General features: G+C 38.7%; 1 protein-coding gene across 1 annotated transcript in view; it reads right to left on the reverse strand.

Annotated features, from left to right (window-relative positions):
* The window catches only part of AK8 (adenylate kinase 8), a 154,079-nt gene that overhangs the window by 73,109 nt on the left and 59,090 nt on the right, over positions 1–21,880 (reverse strand). The window contains exons 6-10 of the mRNA XM_036752031.1: positions 20,591–20,672; positions 20,404–20,475; positions 17,502–17,702; positions 12,929–13,060; positions 9,486–9,575 (exon numbers count right to left, since the gene is read on the reverse strand). Coding sequence (XP_036607926.1) covers positions 9,486–9,575; positions 12,929–13,060; positions 17,502–17,702; positions 20,404–20,475; positions 20,591–20,672 — 577 coding nt within the window. The remainder of the gene's footprint in view (positions 1–9,485; positions 9,576–12,928; positions 13,061–17,501; positions 17,703–20,403; positions 20,476–20,590; positions 20,673–21,880) is intronic.

A 21,880-nucleotide genomic window follows, 5' to 3' on the forward strand; every position in this document is an offset into this window, starting at 1 on the left:
AAATGTGAAGACATCGGTACATACATGGGATACATACAAGTGGTACGGTAATTAATTTTGTAATTGGTACTAAGTTGGGAGTTGTTGGCAGTACCTATAAAAACCAAAACAAATGTAAGCAAGACTAGAGAGGTCAGAAGAGGGTTATAACATCATGAGACTAAAACTGGGTGGGGGGGCGGGAAGTAACAAATCCTTTTAAGGAAAATGATGTGATGACTAGTTCTATTCAGAGGGGGGAAAGATCGTGATTATGGTGACAGAGGTGATGATGATTTTTTTTATCTATATATACACACAAATATGTGTGTATGTATATATACATACATATACCAAAATCAAGACTTTGTCTTCAGAGATGAGCTCCCAAAAGTTTATTCCCTTAAATCATATAATCCTATAAGACCAGAGCTAGATGAGATCTTAGAAAATGTACTTATTAGAACACAGACTACAACAGTATCGTTCACTCATTCATTCACTTAACAAATATTGAGTACTGTATTTATCTTATTCACAGTACTGTGCTGTTGTTATAAAAGTTTAGATAATGTACAATGTCTATCCTTATGCCTACAATCTATAAGGGAGAGAAGACATGGTACCCAAATAACTATAATATACAAAAATGTGAAAGAACTTTTCTACTCAAGAATGCAAAACAAAGGAAGGCTGTTACCACCAGGAACATCAGAGAAGACTTTATGGAGAAAAGTAGCACTTCACTTGGGCTTTAAAGAGTGGTTAGGAACTCAGCAGTTGGAGAAGAATATGGGAGATATTCTAGGACTAGGAAACAGTATGAGCAAAAGGCAGAGGCCAAAGAACAACAACGAATGTTTGGGGACAGGAATTGATCCAGTACAGAATTAGGACAGAGTACTTGGATGGTCACACTATGAGATAAGATTGAAAAGGTGACATGTTGTGAAGACCCTTGACCTTGAATGTCACACAAAGGATTCTGCATTTTCCTCAGTGAGCAACAAGGAGCTATTACAGATTTTTGAGCAGAGGAATGAAGTAGAGACATCTATAAGTAAAGGAGATTATCTCAGTGGTAGTATGAAAAATGGATTAGAAGGGGGAAGAGAGCAGAGGTAAAGACCTGTGAAGCCCCATAATGGTCAACATGGGTGTTAATGAGTGCCTGTACTAGGGTGATCACAGTGGAAAGAGAGGAGGGATTGGATGTGAGACATGTTTCAGAGAGTTATCATGTGCACTAGTGATATCAAAGTCAAATAGAAATGGGGGCCATTAAGTCTTATGTAAGGATCCTCACAGGCCTCAGTGACTGGGTTTTAAAACATGATATTATCTGTATTTTAGTCCATTTTTATTTTGTTAAATGTTTTCTAATTACATTTTAATCTGGTTCAGGAGGTACCCGGCAGTATTATGGGATACATGCAGCCTTTGGGCCACATTTTTGACACCTCCGGTCTACAAGACTGGGTGGTAAATTGTTTATGATGTTAAAGAGACAGGTAACAGTCAAAGATAACTTCCAGGATTTTAAACACAGGAGAACAGGTGAACATTGCTGTTGTAGAAAAAAAAATTACGAAGTCAGAAAGAGGAACAAATTAGCAAGTCAGGGAGCTAGACGAGAAGCTCAATTAGACAATGGTAGAGCATGGACCGCAGAATGTTGAAAAATAGAACACAGAATGTTAAAAGCAATCCCCTAGGTCAGAGGTTCTTAAACTAAGGTCTGTGAACTTGTTTGTTTGTTTTTTAAATACTATGATAACCATATTCCAGTATAATTGGTTTCTTTTGTAATTCTATATATTTTATTTTATTCATTTAAAAATATTATTCTGAGAAGGTTCTTGTTGTTATTGTTCAGTCATGGTTGACTCTTTGAGACCTCATGGATCATACTGTCCATGGGGTTTTCTTGGCAAAAATACCTAAGTGGTTTGGGCAAACAGAGGTTAAATGACTTGTCCAAAATCACACAGCTAGTGTCTCAGGCTGATTCTGAACTCAGGTCTCCTAGACTCCAGATACAGAGCTCTTTCCACTGAGCCACCTAGATACAACCTTTCCATGAGACAAAGAAAAAGTTAAGAAACACACACACACACACACACACACACACACACACACACACACCACTAGGGGCTTAGCCTTGGACCCCACTCATTTCACAGACAAGGAAGCAATTCTAGAGAGGTCAAGTAATTTAATCAAGGTCACATAGCTAATTGAAGGGAAAATGAGGACTAGAATCCAGGTCTGTTAAGAATCCCAGACTCTTAGGCATAGAGTAATCTAGAAAGAAACTAGAGAGCAGATATATCAAAACAGGCTCTGGTAGCATTAAACAAAAATTTAAACATAAACATATGTAATAGGAGGTAGGAGAAGGTCTGTCATCAGACCAGCATTCATTGTCAGTGGGAGAAAAAAAGACCTCAGTCCTGGGACCAGGAAGAGAACTCAGCCTTAGGAGGGAATGAGACCAAATGGGTGAGTCCAGGGGAATTCATAGATCTAGAGTAGGAAGGAACTTTAAAGTCCATCTAATCCAATATACCCATTTTACCCATGAGAAAACTGAAGCGCAGGTAGGGTAAGTGACTTTTCCAAGGTTACACAGGGAATAATCATAGAAGTCAGGATTTGAACCCACTGCACCACACAGGCACCTACTATGAGGGAGGCACAAAGACAAAATCCAAACAGACCTTGTCCTCCAGCACTATATTCTCTACTGGCAGATACAGCTTGGACACAAGTAAGTGTGGTGCAAGGGAAATGAGGAAGAAAAAAGAACCACAACAGGGAGATGATTAGGGAGGCTTTGCAGAAGAAGTAACACCTACATGGAGCCTTGAAGGAAAATAAGACCTCTGAGTTACAGCTCTCAGTCCCCGTTTCTGTCGTCAGTTCTAGATTTGAAAGCACACTAGCAATTTAAAACAAAGGTCAAACAGCCTCTAAACATAGGCAGGGTCAAGTGTCTAAAAATCCATGATGTAAAGGGATGGCCTTGATGTTCACCCCTGAGCCCCTTCATCCCATGGTGGCAGCTAAAGAGAATTCACATGGGTCACGTGGTTGGGATTTTAGGAGAAAAGACTTGGGCGATTTCCTATCACTTAACGTGACATGACCCTCAGTGATGTCATGTAAGGAAAAAGGGGGAAATGACCCATGGGGAGAGGGAAATCTACTCTTTGACCTTGGGCCAGTCACTTCCCCCACCTCAGGCTTCAGTTTCCTTCTCTTCAAGATGAGAGAGTTGAACCAGATAGTGTCCAAGGCTCCTTCCAACAGTCTATTATTCTGACATGGCTTCCAGCTCTAACATTCTGATACTAGGATCCACAAAATGTCAAGGAAAGTTGAATAGAATATATAGCATGGTCCATGAGAGTGACTTGATTTTTCTATTTTTCCCATAAGCTAGCAGAGTAATAAATACATATTTAATAAATTTAGTAAATGAATAAATTGGATATTATGGGATAATGAATGAATCAATCAACCTGGGTAGCAACTCACGTTGCCTGCAGCAAGCACTCTACATCAGTAATGTTGTAGTTGGTTAAATAGGTCAGCAGTTTGCAGGCTGACCTTCTCTTCAAAACTAAATTCTATTGAGGATTGTTTTCAACTTTCTTCCTGATTTAAATGGTAACAGAAAAGTTTCAAGCCAAACTGGTATTTTTCCCTCTCCCTCCCTTTTCAGCACATAAACCTCTTTAGTTTTCTCAGAGGCTTTTGTGAGGGCCACTAATGAGAGCGTATTAGTATCTACTAATGTAAATTCATTCTTTGTTATTCCTTTGAGAGGAGGATTAGTGAAATGACAGAATTTATTGCAACTGTTACTGAGATATGATAGTTGTACTTTTGGTATCTTTAATTTTGTTGAGATGTACAGTCTAAATAAACAACAAGCTTGGGGGCATATTTTTAGTATAGAGCACAAGGTCTGAGATTACCTGATTGCTACTAACATTTACGGAAAATGGTAGTCAACTTTCCTTGTGTTTCATTAAAAAATTATCCAACTGAAGCTAAATGTGAAAGAACTACTCTGGATTTGCTTTGGAGAAAGTTCAAGGAATCACAGAATGTCAGGGCTGGAAGAGATCCTCTTCCTCTTCATTTTAAAGATAAAGAAACTGAGTCCCAGAGAATTAAAGTAACGGGCTTAAGGTCACAGAGTTTGGCAGATCTGGAACTTGAACCTAGATTTCATGATGATGATGATAATGATGACTAGCATTTATATAGTATTTTGGTGTTTGCAAAGCACTTTACATTTGTTATTTTATTAACAGATGAGGAAACTGAGGAGGAGAGTGGTTAAGTGACTTGACCAGAATCACACAGTTATATAAATGTTTAAAGCAGGATTTGAAATCAGGTTTACTTGACTCTAAGCTCAACAACACTAGGCATCACCTACCTGCCTCCAAGTTCACTTGATAAAAAGTCCAATGCTCTCCCTAGCTTCCTCAAACCAAAGCGGCACATGTTTATTCTACTTTAAAATAAATCATTTCACCAAGCCTAATCTAGAGGAAGGGAGTAACTGGCAAATGGATCCATGACATAGAACAGAAGTTGAGTTGCCAGTATTTCTACAAGGAGGTTCATGATGCCCACTAAAATTAAGAGATAGATTTTGGCAGTAGTATCAGGGAGGGATGTATGATGTTTTCTTAATTCACTATGGCAATGAATGTAGTTTAGGGAGCTGTCTCCAAGTAATCCCATGGAACCAAACTCTTAGTTCATACTCCTACCTTGACTTCTCCTTCCAAAGGTAGTAACTTATAAGGTCATCTCTCAGACTCGACACCAGCCCCAGCCATCTCAGATGCCATTTTTCTCCCTACAGTTTGCCTGCTCATGGCAACCACCTCCCAGTACCTTTTCCTAGGTCAAATCAAAGATTTTTTAAATTTAAAATGACACGCTAACTTAAGAGGGAGGGGAAAAAAGTCAACTAACCACACCATTAAGACTAATGATTAAAAACCCCACGAGACCAAAGGTTTTTCAAGGACCAGCAGCTTAGATACGATGTTGATGTCTTTCATATCTCAATCATCACTCTACTGGCCTCACTGACAATCTAAGGGTTTGAGAACTACACAAGTCTGTAGCTACTAATTTATTGCTTTCCTAAGGACTGTGAGATAGACTATAAAATATACATATATGAAGTGATTTGCTATTCAGGTATGTAAAGATCTACAAATGAAGTAACATTCAAGTATGGAAGGTGGAAGAGAAGAGAACAAGCTTTTGTTAAGTGCCTACTATGTGCCAAGCACTGTCCTAAGCTTTTAAATAATAATACTATTTCATTTGATGCTCACAACAACCCTGAGAGTTGGTGCTATTATTATCCTAATTTTACTGAGACAGACAAAGGCTAAGTGACCTGTCCATGATCCCATGGCTACTCAGCATCTGAGACCAAGTTTGAACTCAAGTCCTCCTAACTTTCAGCCCAGTGCTCTATCGAACTGCTGAGCTGCCTCATTTAAGTAAGACTTAAATGTTTACCCCAGCTGTAAGGTTCTCATATTTAGCCTGAGACTGTCTTTTACATCCCTGGTCATTACAGCATTTCCCCCCAATAGGTATGAAATACTTTGAGATCCAGTTTGTCTGGATATCATCCAGTTTATCTGAGGTATACTGTACAAAGAAGAACAGAGAGAAATGATACTCAAAAGGGAGGTTGGCAATGGCCTTAAATGCCAGCCTAAGGAGTTGATATTTTGTCCTCTAGGCAATGGAGAGCCACTAATGCTTGATTTTTGAATGCTGGAGTGACATCATGAGACCTGTACATTCTAACGCCTTTTGGCAACTGTGTGAAGGTATCCTTGCAGGGGGCAAGAGGTAGCCTCAACCTTCAGGGCCAGTTTGCTCGAGTTGCTTGTATATATTTTATTATCATACATAAAAAATTGAGCTTCCTCCATGTCACTTGGTAGTTTTCTTTATTTTTAACTTTTTTTGGGGGAGGGAGGAAGGCAGGGCAATTGGGATTAAGTGACTTGCCGAAGGTCACACACTTCTGAGGATGGATTTGAACGCATATCCTCCTGACTCCAGGACTGGTGCTCTACTCACTGTGCCACCTAGCTGCCCCTCCTTGGGAGTTTTCAGTCTTGCTACTGAACTAATGAGAAATCAGTCTGTACCTTGGAATAAAACTAAGAAAGACAACCAAACATGGAGGCCTATATTCAGCAATGAATGTCTTGGCTAGATAAACACCAGAATCAGGAAGGCAACATGAGACAAGAGAGATGAAATGTAACAGGGAGAGGCTTGAGAAGAATTACTAGGTGGGGACTTCGTTGAACAGTCAGATAAATTGTGTCAAGAAAAATAGTGTCTGTCTGGCTGATACTTCAAGGTTACTCCAAGAGAATATCCTATGGGTGACTATCTCTGGAAAAGAAAGTCAAGATGAAAGCAAAGACAAGAAATCATACTATTTCTCTGGTTCCATGGATTATTTGGAAAGCGTTCCCTAAGTCACTTTCATGTTTTCTTTGGTTCCATGGATTATTTGGAAAGTCTTCCCTAAACCATTTTCATGTTCAGGGTGACTTGAGAAAACCTCCTACCTTGCACACCTCTCTGTTGTTATCTCAAAAAGCACATCATTTAATTTAAGAGAACCCTATTTTCTCTCTGTGAAACTCATCCTGGGAATCTCTAGTAAAGAAGAGCTTTGGGGGCTTTGTTTAACCCAAAGCTATCTTTGAGCCAAAACACAAATTAGCAGAAATACATCTCTTCTTAGAGACCTTTTTTCAGTAGTTCAAGAACAAAAAGGGCAGGCCATTTTCAGAAATTTGCAATATTAGTTACTCTATCTGGCAAAAAAAAAGAAAGAGAAAGAGAAATCTCATCAAAAAATGACTAGGTTGGGATTTATAAGTTATTTTTCCTATGGACTTTATCTTCCTGCAACACTTTTCCTTTCAGCAAAAATCTATCACCATCGTTAATCTAAGCTCATATTAAAGAATGCACAGGAAACATCTCTGTACAATATCTCCAACAAGGGGTCATCCAGCTTTTGCTTCAATTTAATAATAATGATAATGATAACAATAAGAATAAGCTTCTATATAGCACCTGGAGGTTTGTGAAGTGCTTTACAGATAGCTCATTTTGTCCTCCCAATAACCCTGGAAGGCAAATGTTTTTAGTAGCTTCATTTTACAAATGAGGAAACTGAGGCAGAGCAAGGTTAAGTGACTTGTCCAAGGTCACATAACTAGTAAGTATCTGAGGCAGGATTAGAACTCGGGTCCTTCTGCCTTGTAAGTCCAATGCTGTATCTACTCTATCGCTTAACTACCTCTTTAAGATGGAAACTTCCTCATACGGTCTGTTCTACTTTTGGAAACCTAATTTTTAAAAAGCTTTTCTTTACACTAAGCCCCACATCTTCCTTTATGCCATTTACACCTTGATAATTCAAGCTACCGAATCATAATACACGTAGTTTTCATTATCCAAACTACAAGAAGAGAAAAACTGGAATAAAATCTTGGACCTGGATATGGGGAGATTCTCTTCTCCAGACTTCTTGCCACAAAAAAATAAATACTATAGCGGCTCACAAAGCTTTCATTCTTCTTGCTTTATAGTTATCAGAAACTTTACTTCCTCTTTTAACAACAGAGAAAACCCATAAACTCTCTAGTAGTTCTTAATCTAAAGTTAACGATGTTCATCCCTTTCAAGGAGCATGCCCGGTATCGCGTGTTGTCCCTATAGTTAGGCCCCTTCTAGTGGTGACATGTTTCTAGTGGACTCCCTGATAGAAGGCATGTAAAACCAGAGGCCTCCGTGTTGGTCTCCATGTGCCTCCTTTCTCCTATCTGCCAATGGGAGGAGAAGGAAGAGGGCTCCGTCAAAAAGGACAGAACTTTGAACAGTAAGAGCTATCCATTCAGCAGACTTCTGAGGGAGAGACAACTCTTGGGTTTCTTCTTCCTCTCTTCTGAGTGTGTAGCTTGGGACTCTGACAGCTATCCCTTGGGCTTCTTCAGAGGAAGGAAAAAGATTTCTTCTTATCCTTTCAGCATCTAGAGAGCATGCACGTGTTTAGGTGAACCTGAAACTGGATCTCAAGGTTTTAGCAGCCTCTTGTGCTTTGTGTTTTTTTTTTTTTTTTCCTGAGCACAGGTGACCAAACAGCGATATTAAGAGAGGGATTTCTGAACCCAATGGCTCCTTTGGGAGTTTTAGAAATCCTGGGTTCTACACCTGGTGCCAGCTGCCCTGTGGAAAGTGTTCCTTGTAGATACTACAATGCTTCTTGGAGAAAAAGATGTCCATTGAGAGGAGAATGAGGCAAAGCCATGCCTTAGCTTGTCAAAAGATAAAGACAGTTTTAAAAATTCTTTAGACAGTTTTAGACAGTTCAGAGCTGAGGTGAAAGTGAAATGCCTGTTCCTGCCTTAAGTATTTGTATAATGCCTTAAGAATTTGTCAGTGCATGATTATGAATCTTTTGTGTTTAAGCATATCTTTTGTGGTGGAGGTATTAAATAGCTGTCCTATACTTATTTTGTCCCTAAGTATCTTTTTAGATAGGAACCTGTAAATCCCTCTTGGGATATAAGCTAAATCTAAGCTTTGCTGAAAATGTTGTTCTCCAGAGTTGTATCTAGGATGAGGAGGGCATAACAAGCCAGAGAATTTTAGAAGAACCTTCCTTGTTTTCTGGGGGTGGAGTTATAATCCCCACCAGGACTGAACCTAGTCTGTGTGAGTCCCAAGCTAGAGTCCCTTATTTGGAAGGGGCATCTAGCCCAATGGGCCATTGGGTCTGTTATACTAAATATCATAGCTCTGGGGGGGACTTTGAGTTATCATTTTACTCTCCCTACCTTAAGGCAAGTAAATACCTAATCAACCTAAAACAAATAGTCAAAAATCAAATTTCAAGTTCATAAGGGAAAAAGACTTTTAAAAATCTGTTTGAAATAGGGAGATAGCTCCCTTCTACCATTACAATCTAAGTATGTTGTAGAAGAAAGATCATTGGACTAGGCGTTAGGAGTCCTGGGGTCTAGGCCAAACTCTGCCACTACTAACTCACTCGATTTGGGGCAATTTCCTTCCATTCTTTGGGCCTCCGTTTCCTCAGGAGTAAAACGGCAGGTTGGCCCAAAAAGTCTTTAAGGTCTTCTCTGGTTCTAAATTCTGAATGACATAAGTTAGGAACAATCAACATTACTGCAAAGCAAGTCAGTGTTTATAAACTTGCCTCACTTGGGGATCAAATTTAAATGCAAACAGAAGCTGCTCATGAGTAAAGCAAATGAATCTTTGCTTATGAAAGTCTATCTTTAACTCACCTGGTTATCGCTCCCTATTGTGAACCCCCAGAGTATCAGAGATTTCCCACCCTGGATTATTTCTCATCAGAACTTGTAACCCTTTGGTGGTTAGCAAGTAGTATGACTCACCTCGCATTTTCTTTTCAAGAAATGGCCGGATGTGTTCTCCAACATTTGTATGGCTTGCAACTACTTCTTTCAGCAGTTGCCCACAGCAGACTGAGGGAAGAGAGGAACAGAAAGACATAGGTTAAATTTTAAATAAGATGGGAGGAAAAGAAAAATAAGCCCCAAAGCTGCATGGTAGAAAAAGGTCACTGTGGACAGAAAAAAATAAAAGAGCTTTTCTCCTGTGAGAGTATGGCCAAGCAAAAACAAATATCATACAGAAACTGCGCAGCAAAGGCTGTGGAATAAAAAGGAATGCATTTGTGAAGAACATATTAAAAATGGAAGGCAAGAGAAAAGACACTAATAAGATATGTCACCAAATAGGAAATCCATGAGGGCCTAGTTTAAACTCAGAATTATAGAGCAAAATTTGATACTCCCTGACTTGGTAGGAGCAAACAATATCCAGGAAATGAGTAAGCACCATTCTGAATGATGGGTCCCAAATACATTTGTGTTAATAAAGCTATTACGTAGGAACTGTTAGATACACAAGAGCCAGGGAGCCAGGATGTATCGATTGCTGGTTATGGGGATGATCCTTTCCATTGCCAAATCACTTCTAGGTTGGGGTGGTACCTGGTGAGTAATTTTCAAAATATGGCTGATGTGGTCATGTTTACATTGTCAACGCTTAAATGCGTAATACCATCTTTAGAAGTAGCGCTTACTATTAATAACAAAGGGCATTTGGTTATTAAGCCATGCAACAAAATTTTCACATTAGATGCTATATGCATAAGTCAAACCTTCTTAATTTTGCCAATCATGCCTTTTTCAACGAGAGCCTGAAGCAGATGAAATTACATGCAAAAACGGAGGCCTTCTTTACCAACTATATTAGTTACCCATTATTTGTTCATCATGAGTATGTAATGATAACAAATCTGTCCAAAGCAATTGCGATACAACTAACTTATTGTAACAGGAATGACAAGGATGCTTCAGCCTCATATTTCACTAATAAAGATTCTGGAAGTTTAGAGAAAAAAAATAAAATGGGATTTGTAATGAAGAAAAGAGAGGTCAAATAACTTTGTTATTGTTGGTGGTGGTGGTATTGGCTGCAGAACTTCATAAAACAAAGCTGTGTGACACAGTTGGATAAGCATCAAGTTAGGGGCTCAGAGACCTGAGCTCCACTGCTAAGAGTCATGAAGTTGGGCAAGCTTCATAACTCAACTTCCACATCTTTCAAGTGAGAAAGTTGGAATAGATGGTCCCTTCCAGCTATAAAAATCCATGCCTTTGTGTGACCCTAGGCAAGTCACGTAACCCTGTTTGCCTCAGTTTCCTCATCTGTAAAATGAGCTGGAAAAGGAAATGCCAAGAAAACCCCAAATGGGGTCATGAAGAATCAGACATGACTGAACTAACCCCAAAACAACAACCCATACAGTAGTAAATATAAACTGCATAAAAATGTTCAAATGTTAGAAGCAGTGCCTAAAGAAGATTTTCAAGCTACCCACTTCTGGAGCCTCATATGAGGTTCTATAGACAGTAGTCACTCAATATGTCTAGACTGACTAGAAGAGTTTGGTCTTGTTGATTTCCTTAGTTTTTAAGGAAATGGAGAAAGTGTGGTTTGATAGTTTGCAAGTGCATGTATGGAGACAAAGCAAAGGGCTGGCACAGAAGACAAAGCTTTTGCCACTTAAGACCCAGAAAAAGTCCTTTGAACTTGCTATAGCAACTCTGTATCTCAGGATGGAAATTCTGTAAATGTGTTAGCTACCTGCCCAAATCTTAGCTGGCTGAACTGAGCTTACTTATGTTGTCTTAAATTGATCAAGGACAGCTCAGTAGCTTATAAAATTATAGATGCAAATCCTCAATTGTCCAAGAGAATAAAAAGATTTCCATTCTAACACATAATCAAGAAATGACAACATGAAAAGGAAAAATTATGGTGGGTCACTTTTAGCTTCTTTCTTAGAAAAAAATCTCGCCAGTGAAGTTCATTTCTGCGCAATTAGTTATGGGGAAAGAATTCGAATAAAAACGTTATTGAAAGAAACATATTGCACAAGATAAAAATAGAGCACAGTGATAATTACTTAAGGATAAACTAACATTTCATTAATCTAACTCATTTTTTAAAACCTAGCACAATTTGTTTGTGCTTTGCTTATCAGATCTTAATTCTTTAGTTAATGTATTTGCTATAATAACTCCACATGTACAGACATAATAATAAATACAAACAACAAAACCATCTTTAAACCAAGGAAGACTGTGTTTGCTTTTCATTTGTGATAAAATGCCAATACACTCTATTAATTGCAACTAGGGTTTTAGTTATAAAAAGACTTACGAGGATGATTATATAAGCAAAATTAAATAGAGGACATACTATCTAGACAAATTTGGCTTACTAAAAGCAAACACCTACTACTGTGGGAAGGAAAAGCAAAAATTTTGGCCAGAATATATATATCTCTGCTTATCAAATATAATTCATAACTAAGCAGTCATTCATTTTATACATGCAAACACAGACACTAACCCTGGTTATTCTGAGTAACTTTGGTGTGTAAAGTTAGAGAAATTGAGTTTTTAAATGCCTTTATCAAGGGGAAGATCCACTAGAAACTTCCAAGAGTTCAAAGTGGGGTGGGGGACACAGGTTGTATAACTACATTTTATCTTTTAAAATAAAATGGAGTTTGCTTCAGGGTTGCAAAGAGTTTGAGGCAGGGCCTTTAACTCTCACCATCTACCCTGCCCTGTCTGGTGCTATTTCCTCTGACTTTCAAATCCTTTATGCTTTTTAACACATGCTGGCATCTAATGCCACCTGGGACCACCCTGTGAAAGGCCGAGAGAGCTCATTTCAATATTTTCTCTCCTCCTGGTGAAATATTTATTGAAATGGTATACAAGAAAAAGTCTCCATCCAGTTTAAAAATTATTGGCCTGTAAACACCACCCTGGGCTGGGGTCGTTGCATGATACCAGAAAACAAGCAAACAAACAAATAAATGAATAGATAGATAGATAGACAGAGAGAGAAAGAGGGAGAAAGAGAGAGAGAGAGAGAGAGAGAGAGAGAGAGAGAGAGAGAGAGAGAGATAAAAGAGTGACCACATTATGCAAAGTCCACAGTTTCAATGGAGAAGTCAAACCAGGAGGGCATCTCTGAAAAACTACCACTCTAAAGGGCATAAAAATGATGACCAGAAAAATGTTCTAACTGGTTTAGACTTGGATATATGGTTTTATTTGGTTAATTTTTTATAGGAATATTTTTCAGGGAGAAAAGTTATTCTGCAGTGATGGACTAACAGAAAAATTTTGTGAGCATTTGGGCAGGAAAGAAAAAAGATAAATGATTTCCTGTTCCCCCTCCCCACAAAAAAAGTTGGAAAGGAGATGGAACATATTTACTGGAAACTTACCATTGACAATGCCATATTTCTGAGCAAGGAGAGCTGCCTGTAGACTTTTCCCACTGCCCGTGGGTCCACAAAGCAAAATCTTTGGAGTAAAAGGAGCATTTGACCGATGCTGGCTTTGGACATAGGTTAGAGCTGAAGAGAAAGGATGTACGGATAATAAACTTAAGGTCCCAAATAAAAAGAAAACCATCTTACCACACCTTTGCTTCGCCCTTCTTAATGGGAACAATTATTCCCTTCTCTTATAACACCATGGAAACTCTGTATCTCTCCTGAGTAGCCACCAGAGCAGCAGGGGAAAATAATTACATTTCAGGGACTCTGCCCTCTGTGGAAAGACATAGGAAAGGCAGAGGGGCGAGGAGGGGAGCAATTAATTTCAGAAGAAGCCGCAGAAGCACCTGAGCACTGCCCAGCAATCTCTACAAAATGCAGTGGATTCCATTCTTTCCCACATGTTCAAAGTACTTATTATTGGTATGCGGGTTGTACATGAATGGCATCGCACTGTGATTTCTCAAAAATCAAACAGGATTGTGGACTTCTTCATGCTTTTTTCCTATTATTATTATTTGCATGAAAAAGAGGGGTGGCATGAAGCCCCCAGACTGATTCTGTTCTTCCTTGTCAGAATCTGCTTTTGATTTCTACTGATCATGCCTGGTATTAGATGGAGGGTTCTAATAAATTTATTAGTCCAAGGGCCTATCTCCTGGGAACTTCTAAAGGACGGCAGGATTTGTGAAGAATAATCCGTGCAGCTGCACTCCAGTGACACAAACTTGGTTCCAGGTCCCCAAAGAGATGATGATCAAATAGGTCAGGGAGACGGTGGGGTTTAGCTCCCTCCACAGGACTGACTAGGGTGTGCCTGGCATTTGATGAACAAAGAGAAATGGAAACACGGAGGTGAGATATTCCTGGAAATGAGGTGACTATCACATCAGTGTGCTTCAGGGGCCAGGGAGTCATGAGAGAAAAACAAGTGAGACCACCTGAAACCAGAGGGACGAAAGCTTGGGGAAGTGAGAGAGGCTCATCAGTCCGATGAAAAGGCAGACACTTTGGAGATCTAACAGCAGGCATTTTACAAGGTTGCAGGCCCCCTCCCCGGCCCCGTTAAAACCAGATCCCCTTCTCCTTAACCAGGTCTTCTGAAGGAATAGGGACTCTGGCTTTGTAGGCAATTTGCAATTGTAAGGACAATTAGATTGCAAGTTTATATGTAAGCCTTTGGTCCCAGAATACCTTCTTATTTCGATGAGTTTCTAGATTCTCCCCGATGAAGGAACATAAGAAGGAGATTCAGATGCCCCTGACTTCAGGAAATGGGACACTTCAAAACGGGAGGAACTGTTACCTAGTGTTGAAATTGTGGGAATTTCATAGTCAACAGCCTTCACAGATCCATAGAACCCAGATGGGGATTCAGACTGAAACTGAGATCCCAGAACGTTAAAATTGAAAGTCACCACTGAGTAAAAAACGTTAGAACATAAAGTAATGGAGCTGGAAGAGACTTTAAACCAAAGCTTGCTAAAACACAGAACAATGAATCTGGAAGAGTTCTAAGAAAAAGGAGTGTTAAAATAGGATAACCTAGTCCACAGAATGTTAGAACATGAAGCATAAGAGCTGGATGGAAAACCTTAGACCATAGAATGGCAGAGCTGGAAAGCATCTCAGAGCCTTAAGTCCACCTCAGTCATCTTACTGATGGGTACACTGAGGCCCAGGGACATTCTGTGAATTGCTCCCCCCTCCCAAGGTCACATAACTAGTAAATGTCAGAGATGGGGGTATAACTAATATTCTTTTCACTGTTAACATGTTGCCTGTATCCACTCCCCAAACAAGAAAAAGCTAGAGAAAGCTTGCCAAGTAAGATTCTTTATCTTCAATCCTTTTCACAATCCAAAATGCCTAAAAGCATACACACTACAGGCAAAGTAGCCTGCTTACAAATGGTGCCTAATTTACAGTAAATAACTAAGTTAATTAGAAATAATGATCCCCCAGACAGTCTCAACATCTAATTATTCTTTTAAAAATATCTGGCTGGTTGATACACTGCAGAGAGGAGGGGGAAAAACAAACTAGAGATTTTTTTTATTCCAATTTTCAATTTATCTCTCTACATTATTAATTAATAATAATTAATATTCAGACACTCACATTTTTATTTACAATTCCAAGCATGAATTCTTTATGAACAATCATATGAACTTTTAAATTTAATTAAGTAATTTGGAAGTAATTAATGTATAAATTCAGAATCGTGGCATAATATAAACTTCTCAGTTGTTTATCTTAGCAGTACAGTGCTTGTTATTAAAGATCCTTTTGAGATGCGAAATAACTAGAAAATTATAAGTAATTACAAGACTGGGGTTTTTTAAAGTGTTGTGTTCTCTGGACTTTCAACTGCTGGTTGATTTTTTTTTTTCTTCTTTAATTTCAAAATATAAGATTGTACCTCGGATATCACTCAGGTAAAATAAAGTTTCAGAAAACTCATCAAAGCCAAGTCAGCTTACTCATCACACTCCTTCATACAGCAGCTCTTCTTCAATTAAATGCCCTGAGGATGGCTAGGAAGACTCTGTCTACGTGGGTAACAGGATTGAGGGTGATCGCTATGGGTGTCTGACCTGGATAATTCAATCACTCAAAACCTAAATCTCCTTTTCTTCAAAAGGTTTATTCAGATAATTGCCTCAGTTTTCTGTATTGCTCAGCCTGTGTTGACAGATTACAGACAGACATTCCTCAGGCATCAAGCATCTTTAGGAAACTGGTGAACATTCCAGATAACTGAAAACTGAACCTTTAAGCACAGGGGGAAAAATATTTTAAAGTGCTAATCCGTTGAGATGGAAATACTTCTAAAACACATTACACTCTTTTTTTTTTGAACAAACAGGATTGCTGAACATAATTCCCTTTTTCTTTATGACTCAGGAAAATCATTAATGATAGCAATTACTGAACTATACAGGAGCCACAGCGATGTGTTCAGGTGAATATTAAAGTATAGAAAGGTCCTTGCCCCCAAATTAAATTACCTCAAACTTTTTGAGAGGTCAAGTCCACTTTTAATACTTTTTTCTATTCTATTCCCTCACTATCATTTCTTTTTAAAACTTTTTTTCAGTAAACAATTGGGGCAGGGGGAAGAAAGAAAAAGAAAAATGAAACTTATTCAAGCAAAATAAACTCCCACATTGGTCATGTCCAAAAATGTATGTGTTATTTTGTATCTCCCTGCCAGGAGGTGGGTGGCACACATCATTTTGGGGCTTCTGGAATTATATTTAGTCTTGGTATTGATCAGAGTTCTTAAGCTTTAAAATTTATTCCTTTTCACATTATTATTATTGCATAAATTGTTCTCCTGGTTCTGTTCCCTTCACTCTGAATCATTTTATATAAGTCTTTCTATGTTTCTCCAAAATTATCCCTTCCATCAATTCTTATGGCACAATAGCATTGTTACATGTCATCATATTTGCTCAGCCATTCCCCAATTGGTAGGCACCTTGTTAGTTTCCAATAATTTGCTACTATAAAAATAGCTGCTATAAGTATTTTTGGATAGATTAGTCTCTTTCCTATTTCTTTATTATCTTCAGGGAATAGGTCTAATAATGGTTTTGGGTCAAAGGGTTTTTCAGGGTGGGACATAGTTACAAGTTGCTTTCCAAAATGGTTGAATTAATTCACAGCCACAAACAGTGCCCCAGGATGCCTTTTTCCTGAAGCCCCTCCAACACTTGTTATTTTCCTCTTTTGTCATCTTTATCAGTCTGGTGGGTGTGAGGTGAAACTTCACAGTTGCTTTAATTTGCATCTCTCTAATTATTAGTGATGTGGAGCATTTTTTGACATGACTATTGATAACTTGGATTTCTTCCTCTGAAAACTGCCATTTTGTACCTTTTGACCATTTACCAACTGGGAAAAGACTCATTCTTATATGTTTGAATCAGTTCAAATCAGTTTGAATCTTGGAATTGAGATCTCTGTCAGAAAAACCTACTGCAAAGATTTTTCCCAGTACTTTATTTCCCTCCTAATTGTATTTGAATCAGTTTTATTTGTGCAAAAACTTTTAAACTTTATATAGTCAGGATTGTTTGTTTTTCCTCTTTGTCCCTCATTTGGTGGTGAATTCTTCCCTTATCCATATATTTGAAAGGAAGTTTCTTTGTTCTTCCCATTTATTAATGATATGACCTTCTATATCCCAGTCATGTATCCATTTGGAGCTAATCTTACATAGGGTGGCTCAACATTTCTTGCTGTTGTCAGTGTGGCTGTCTTCTCTTTAATCAATCAATCAATAAACATTTATTAAGCAATTACTGTTTGCAAGGGACTATGCTAAGCACTGGAAATACAAAAAGAGGCAAAAGACAGTCCCTGCCTTCAAGGAGCTGAGATATGTAATACACACAATAGCCTCAGAAGTTATTGTTATAAAGACACTGGATAAGTAAGATGTCACTATGTTTTGAGGGTCACCTTGAACAGCACTTGAATATTTCAAATGATGCCATGAGTTTATATTTACCCTGGTAGAAGACATCCACACAAGGCTGATCAGAACTGATAACCTTCAAAATTTTAGGATAAGAAGGGAGAATCCTAGTAATGTTCCTGTGATACTCAATTAGTCTCTTGGCTGTTTCCTCCTCAGAGATGCCAAATGGTGCCTTCAGCCGCTTCTGCACTTCAGGATCCGAGGGCCAGTCAAAAGTTGTGTGATAAACCTCTGGGGAAAAAGAGGGGGGATTTATTAGAATAAAAAGTCATTGCTCCAAATCACCAAAGGTCTGACCATGAAGGACCATATATACCATCTGTCCACACTTTCTATATTAGACCCAACTTATGCTAATATAAGCTTAGAAATCTTTCATCTATGTTGTTTGGTTATGATCCAACATTCATTCAATTATTCATTCAATAAATATGGGATGGAATGGACAAGTTCTTAGTTCAGTCTCCAGGTCTTCTCATGGGTTTTATTAGATTGAGCAAGAATTCAACTTCTTTCTGCCTCAGTATATTTGGAAACGATGAACAATCACAGATTACAACTGAAGAAAACACAGCCCTATCTGAAAGATAGCCGGAAGCCAATGAGACTCTTGAATAAAGACTAGTAGAGACCTTCATTGTAAGCAAAACCTAATTAAGAAAGTGAAACAAAACAAAATGAATTGTTGTAATATATTCCCAAGCCAAATATAAGTGATTTTGTGAATTATTTACCACTTTGGGCTATCCACGCCGCTGTTCTTCACTTCTCTCAGACATTGACTCTCCAGGTAGAGGGAGAGGAGAAGCTATTTTCTTTGGTCTCTAACAGGTTCCCTCCCTCAAAAGATGGAAGAGGCTTCAACACAATTATCATCTTCATGAATTCCCCTGCTCCATTTCTAAGGTAGAGGTGCAGTTGACTGTCCAACAATAGCCCACAGACATAAAACCATACCCCTGAAGTCACAATCTCACATCACTGATATAGTCAAATGGAAACGAAGTTCTCATCTTTCTGTTCTATAACACAAAATTGGGGCAGCTAGGTGGCACAGTGAGTAGAGCACTGGCCCTGGAGTCAGGAGGACCTGAGTTCAAATCCGGCCTCAGACACTTGACACATTTACTAGTTGTGTGACCTTAGGCAAGTCACTTAACCCCAATTGCCCTGCCTTCCCCCCTCAAAAAACAAAACAAAACAAACAAAAACCCATAAAATCAAAATATCGGAGTGCATGCATGTATGAGGTCCTATAGCCCTGAGACAGACCTAGTCCTGAATGAATGAATGAATGAATGAAACATTTAAGTATTTATAATATGCCAGGGGCTATACTAAAACCAGGAGACACAAATACAAAACCAAGACATTCCCTGTTCTCAAGGACTTCACACTTTAATGGGAATTGGGGGGGGGTGGGGCAGGGAAGAGACACCATGTACACAGGAATGTTCAGTTGCAGGGTGGATGAAAAGTCCCAGAAGTTCTAAGTGTTCAGTTTCAGATGGATAATAGGACCCAGGAGATTGGAAGATGTAGTGGAAGGGCAGATGGTAAGGTCTGGAGGTCCTCCATCTTACCAGAAGAATTGTAACTGGTGACTTTCTGCTCATCAAAGTGAACAGCCATGACCATTGTGCAGGAGGGGGTGGGGAACTAAAGGGATCTAGCCCACCACCATTAGAAAGAGAGGAAAAGAGCTCAAGCATCTGAGTGAAATGGGGATTCTGAGTTCCCTTCCATGGATGAGGAGGGGCGCGATGTCAATGTTTAACCATGAGGCAAGAGATAAAGGTGTGGGGGGAAAGGGGACTTATTGGCAACTACTTGGGGTGAGGAGAGAAAGTACTCTTCCATCCCACTCATATGGTTGTTAAGGACATCTCCTTCCTAGACCTTGGACAAGGCTCTTAACCTCTCTGGTCCCCACTTTTCTCCTCTTCAAAATAAAGACATTGGACTAGATCATGTTCTAAATTGTGCTCCACAAGACGTGAATAGCTATCCTGTGACAAAAAAGATGAGCACTAGAAATGTTGCCCTCTAAAATATCAAAGAGTAAATTATGTATGTATGAAAAATACTACATGCCACAAGATGTTTGTTATGAAAATAAGCTTAATTTCCTTGATCTTAATCTATAATTTCTCTGATTGCTTCTAATTCCCAAAGATAGTCCACATCCCCAGGACTCTTCAGATTAGTATCTATGGGTTCTATCAATTTGTTTCAAACGCAAAAATTTTCCAAGGCCAATCTGGACTATTAGTTGTTCCCCTAAATTCAATATTCCATCTTCCAACTCTGTATTCAAGTTGTTTCCCAGTGTATGTCCTCATCATCACCTCTCAGAATCCATCTTCCTTCAGCGATCAATTCAGTTGCCATTTCCTCTATGAAGCCTTCCCTCATCCCCTCAATTGTTCATGTTCTGTTCCTCGTCAACTGTTTTTGTAATATGTTTATCTGTGTATATGTTAAATTCTCCTAATAGAATGTGAGCCAGTTGAGGACAAAGAATGTTTCCTTTTGCCTATGTATACCCAGCACCAAAAACCATACATAGTAGGTACTTAATAAATATTTATTTAATTGAATTGTCAAATAAGTTTGAGAAGTGCTGAACTAGACTTGTGTCTCAAGTTTTATGAGTCTAAGAACAGAACTGGAGCAAAAGAAAGAAGGGTTACCATAACACAGCTATGGTTTCCTTACAAGACTGATTCTACTATCATGGTATGATTAGTGTCCACCATGCTGTTTTTAAAACTCTCCACTAGAGGAGATCCATCTGCAGGAGACAGTCAGTCAATTAGTCAATAAACAATGATTAAGCACCTACTATGCACCAGGCACTGTGCTACATGCTGGGGATACAAAAAGGGGCAAAAGATAGTCTCTATTCTCAAGAAGCTCACAATAACGTTACCTCCATTATAAGGATCAATCCGTTTGCCCAGATTTCTCTCAATCAGGACAGTGTCTGGAGCGCTCAGCACAACTAGAAAGAGAAGGGAAAAAAAAAGAAAAATAGGTTAAAGATACTGACTTTCTATTTTGTTTCTGTATTGGAGGAATGTGGGTGTCATGTGAGGCTGAGACTGAATGCTACTTACTGACATGCCTGGGAGAGATTCCAGAAGTCTGTATCATCAGTGCCTGTTCTCGAGTTTCAGGAATGCCATCCATAATCCAGCCCTAGTCAGAAAAATCAGGAAAGGCAGTTTTTGAAATGAGGACAATCTCCACCCTTAATTAAACCTGAAAAGTCATATGGGAATGAACAAAACCCTAAGGCACAGATGTCACTATAGAACACCAAGACATTCCTCCCCACCCCCACCTCCACCCCCCCCCCTTTCTCACCATTACTTATACCTCTCATTCTTTTCTCATTCTCTCTTCTGTCTCTCTCCATATTTTCTCCCTTTTCTACTCTCTTTTTCCTGTTCTTTTCTTCCTCACTTTTTTTCTTCCCCTAAATTATAGCCTAGGTTTATCAATGGTCCCCATTGGTTGATAATCTCCTTCCCTTTCTATGGTACAATTTCATCAATTGAGTTAAGGGAACTTGATTGACGAAGGGTCCCCTGATTAACTCCCTGCTAACTTTACAAAAATACTTTTTCTTTCTCAAAGTAGCTTCCCAATGCTAAATTTGAATGAGCTATTATTACTCTTTATATTCCTGGGATCATTGACAACCTTCTGCTATCCTATGGCCATATGAAAATGACCAAGTATGTGCAAAAAGCTGTGTTTCGTGGACATTTAATAATAGCATTAATAGGCATTTTCTATGAAATTATCTTCATTCTGGAGTTAAATAATTTTACTTTTAACCATCATCATATATTACTTTCCATTTCAAGCTGCTCCCTGCCAAGTTGTTCTCACTATTCAGAAATGTATTTCAATAGCAATGGAAAAGTACACGATGGGTATATGTAGATTACAACATGCTGCCAGCAATGATTTGTGCACAAGTATCGTTTTTTAAAAACCCACTGGTTTTGAAAACATGTAAGACATGTGGACCAGTCATTCATCAAGACTGAGGAATAAGAGATGGACTGTCTGAATACTACAGCACTGATATCTACTAACTCACTAACTACTTTTTTAATCAGCCTAACATTAACCTTCTCACTCTCCCACCCTAATCTTCCTAACCCCATTGAGAACACAAGAAAAGCAAAGCCCATTAAACAGACGTATAGTCAATCAAAACAAATTTCTACATTGGCCATGTCCTAAAAAATATTTGTCTCATTCTGCATTCTGAGTCTTTCGCCTTTCTATCTAACATGTTTCATTATTAGTCTTCCGGAATCCTGATTTGTCATTACACTGATAAGATCTCAGTTCTATGGTATTCTGTCACATCCATATACCATAACTGGTTC

Source organism: Trichosurus vulpecula, chromosome 3 (genome assembly GCF_011100635.1).
Source record: "Trichosurus vulpecula isolate mTriVul1 chromosome 3, mTriVul1.pri, whole genome shotgun sequence".
Classification (NCBI taxonomy): Eukaryota; Metazoa; Chordata; class Mammalia; order Diprotodontia; family Phalangeridae; genus Trichosurus; species Trichosurus vulpecula.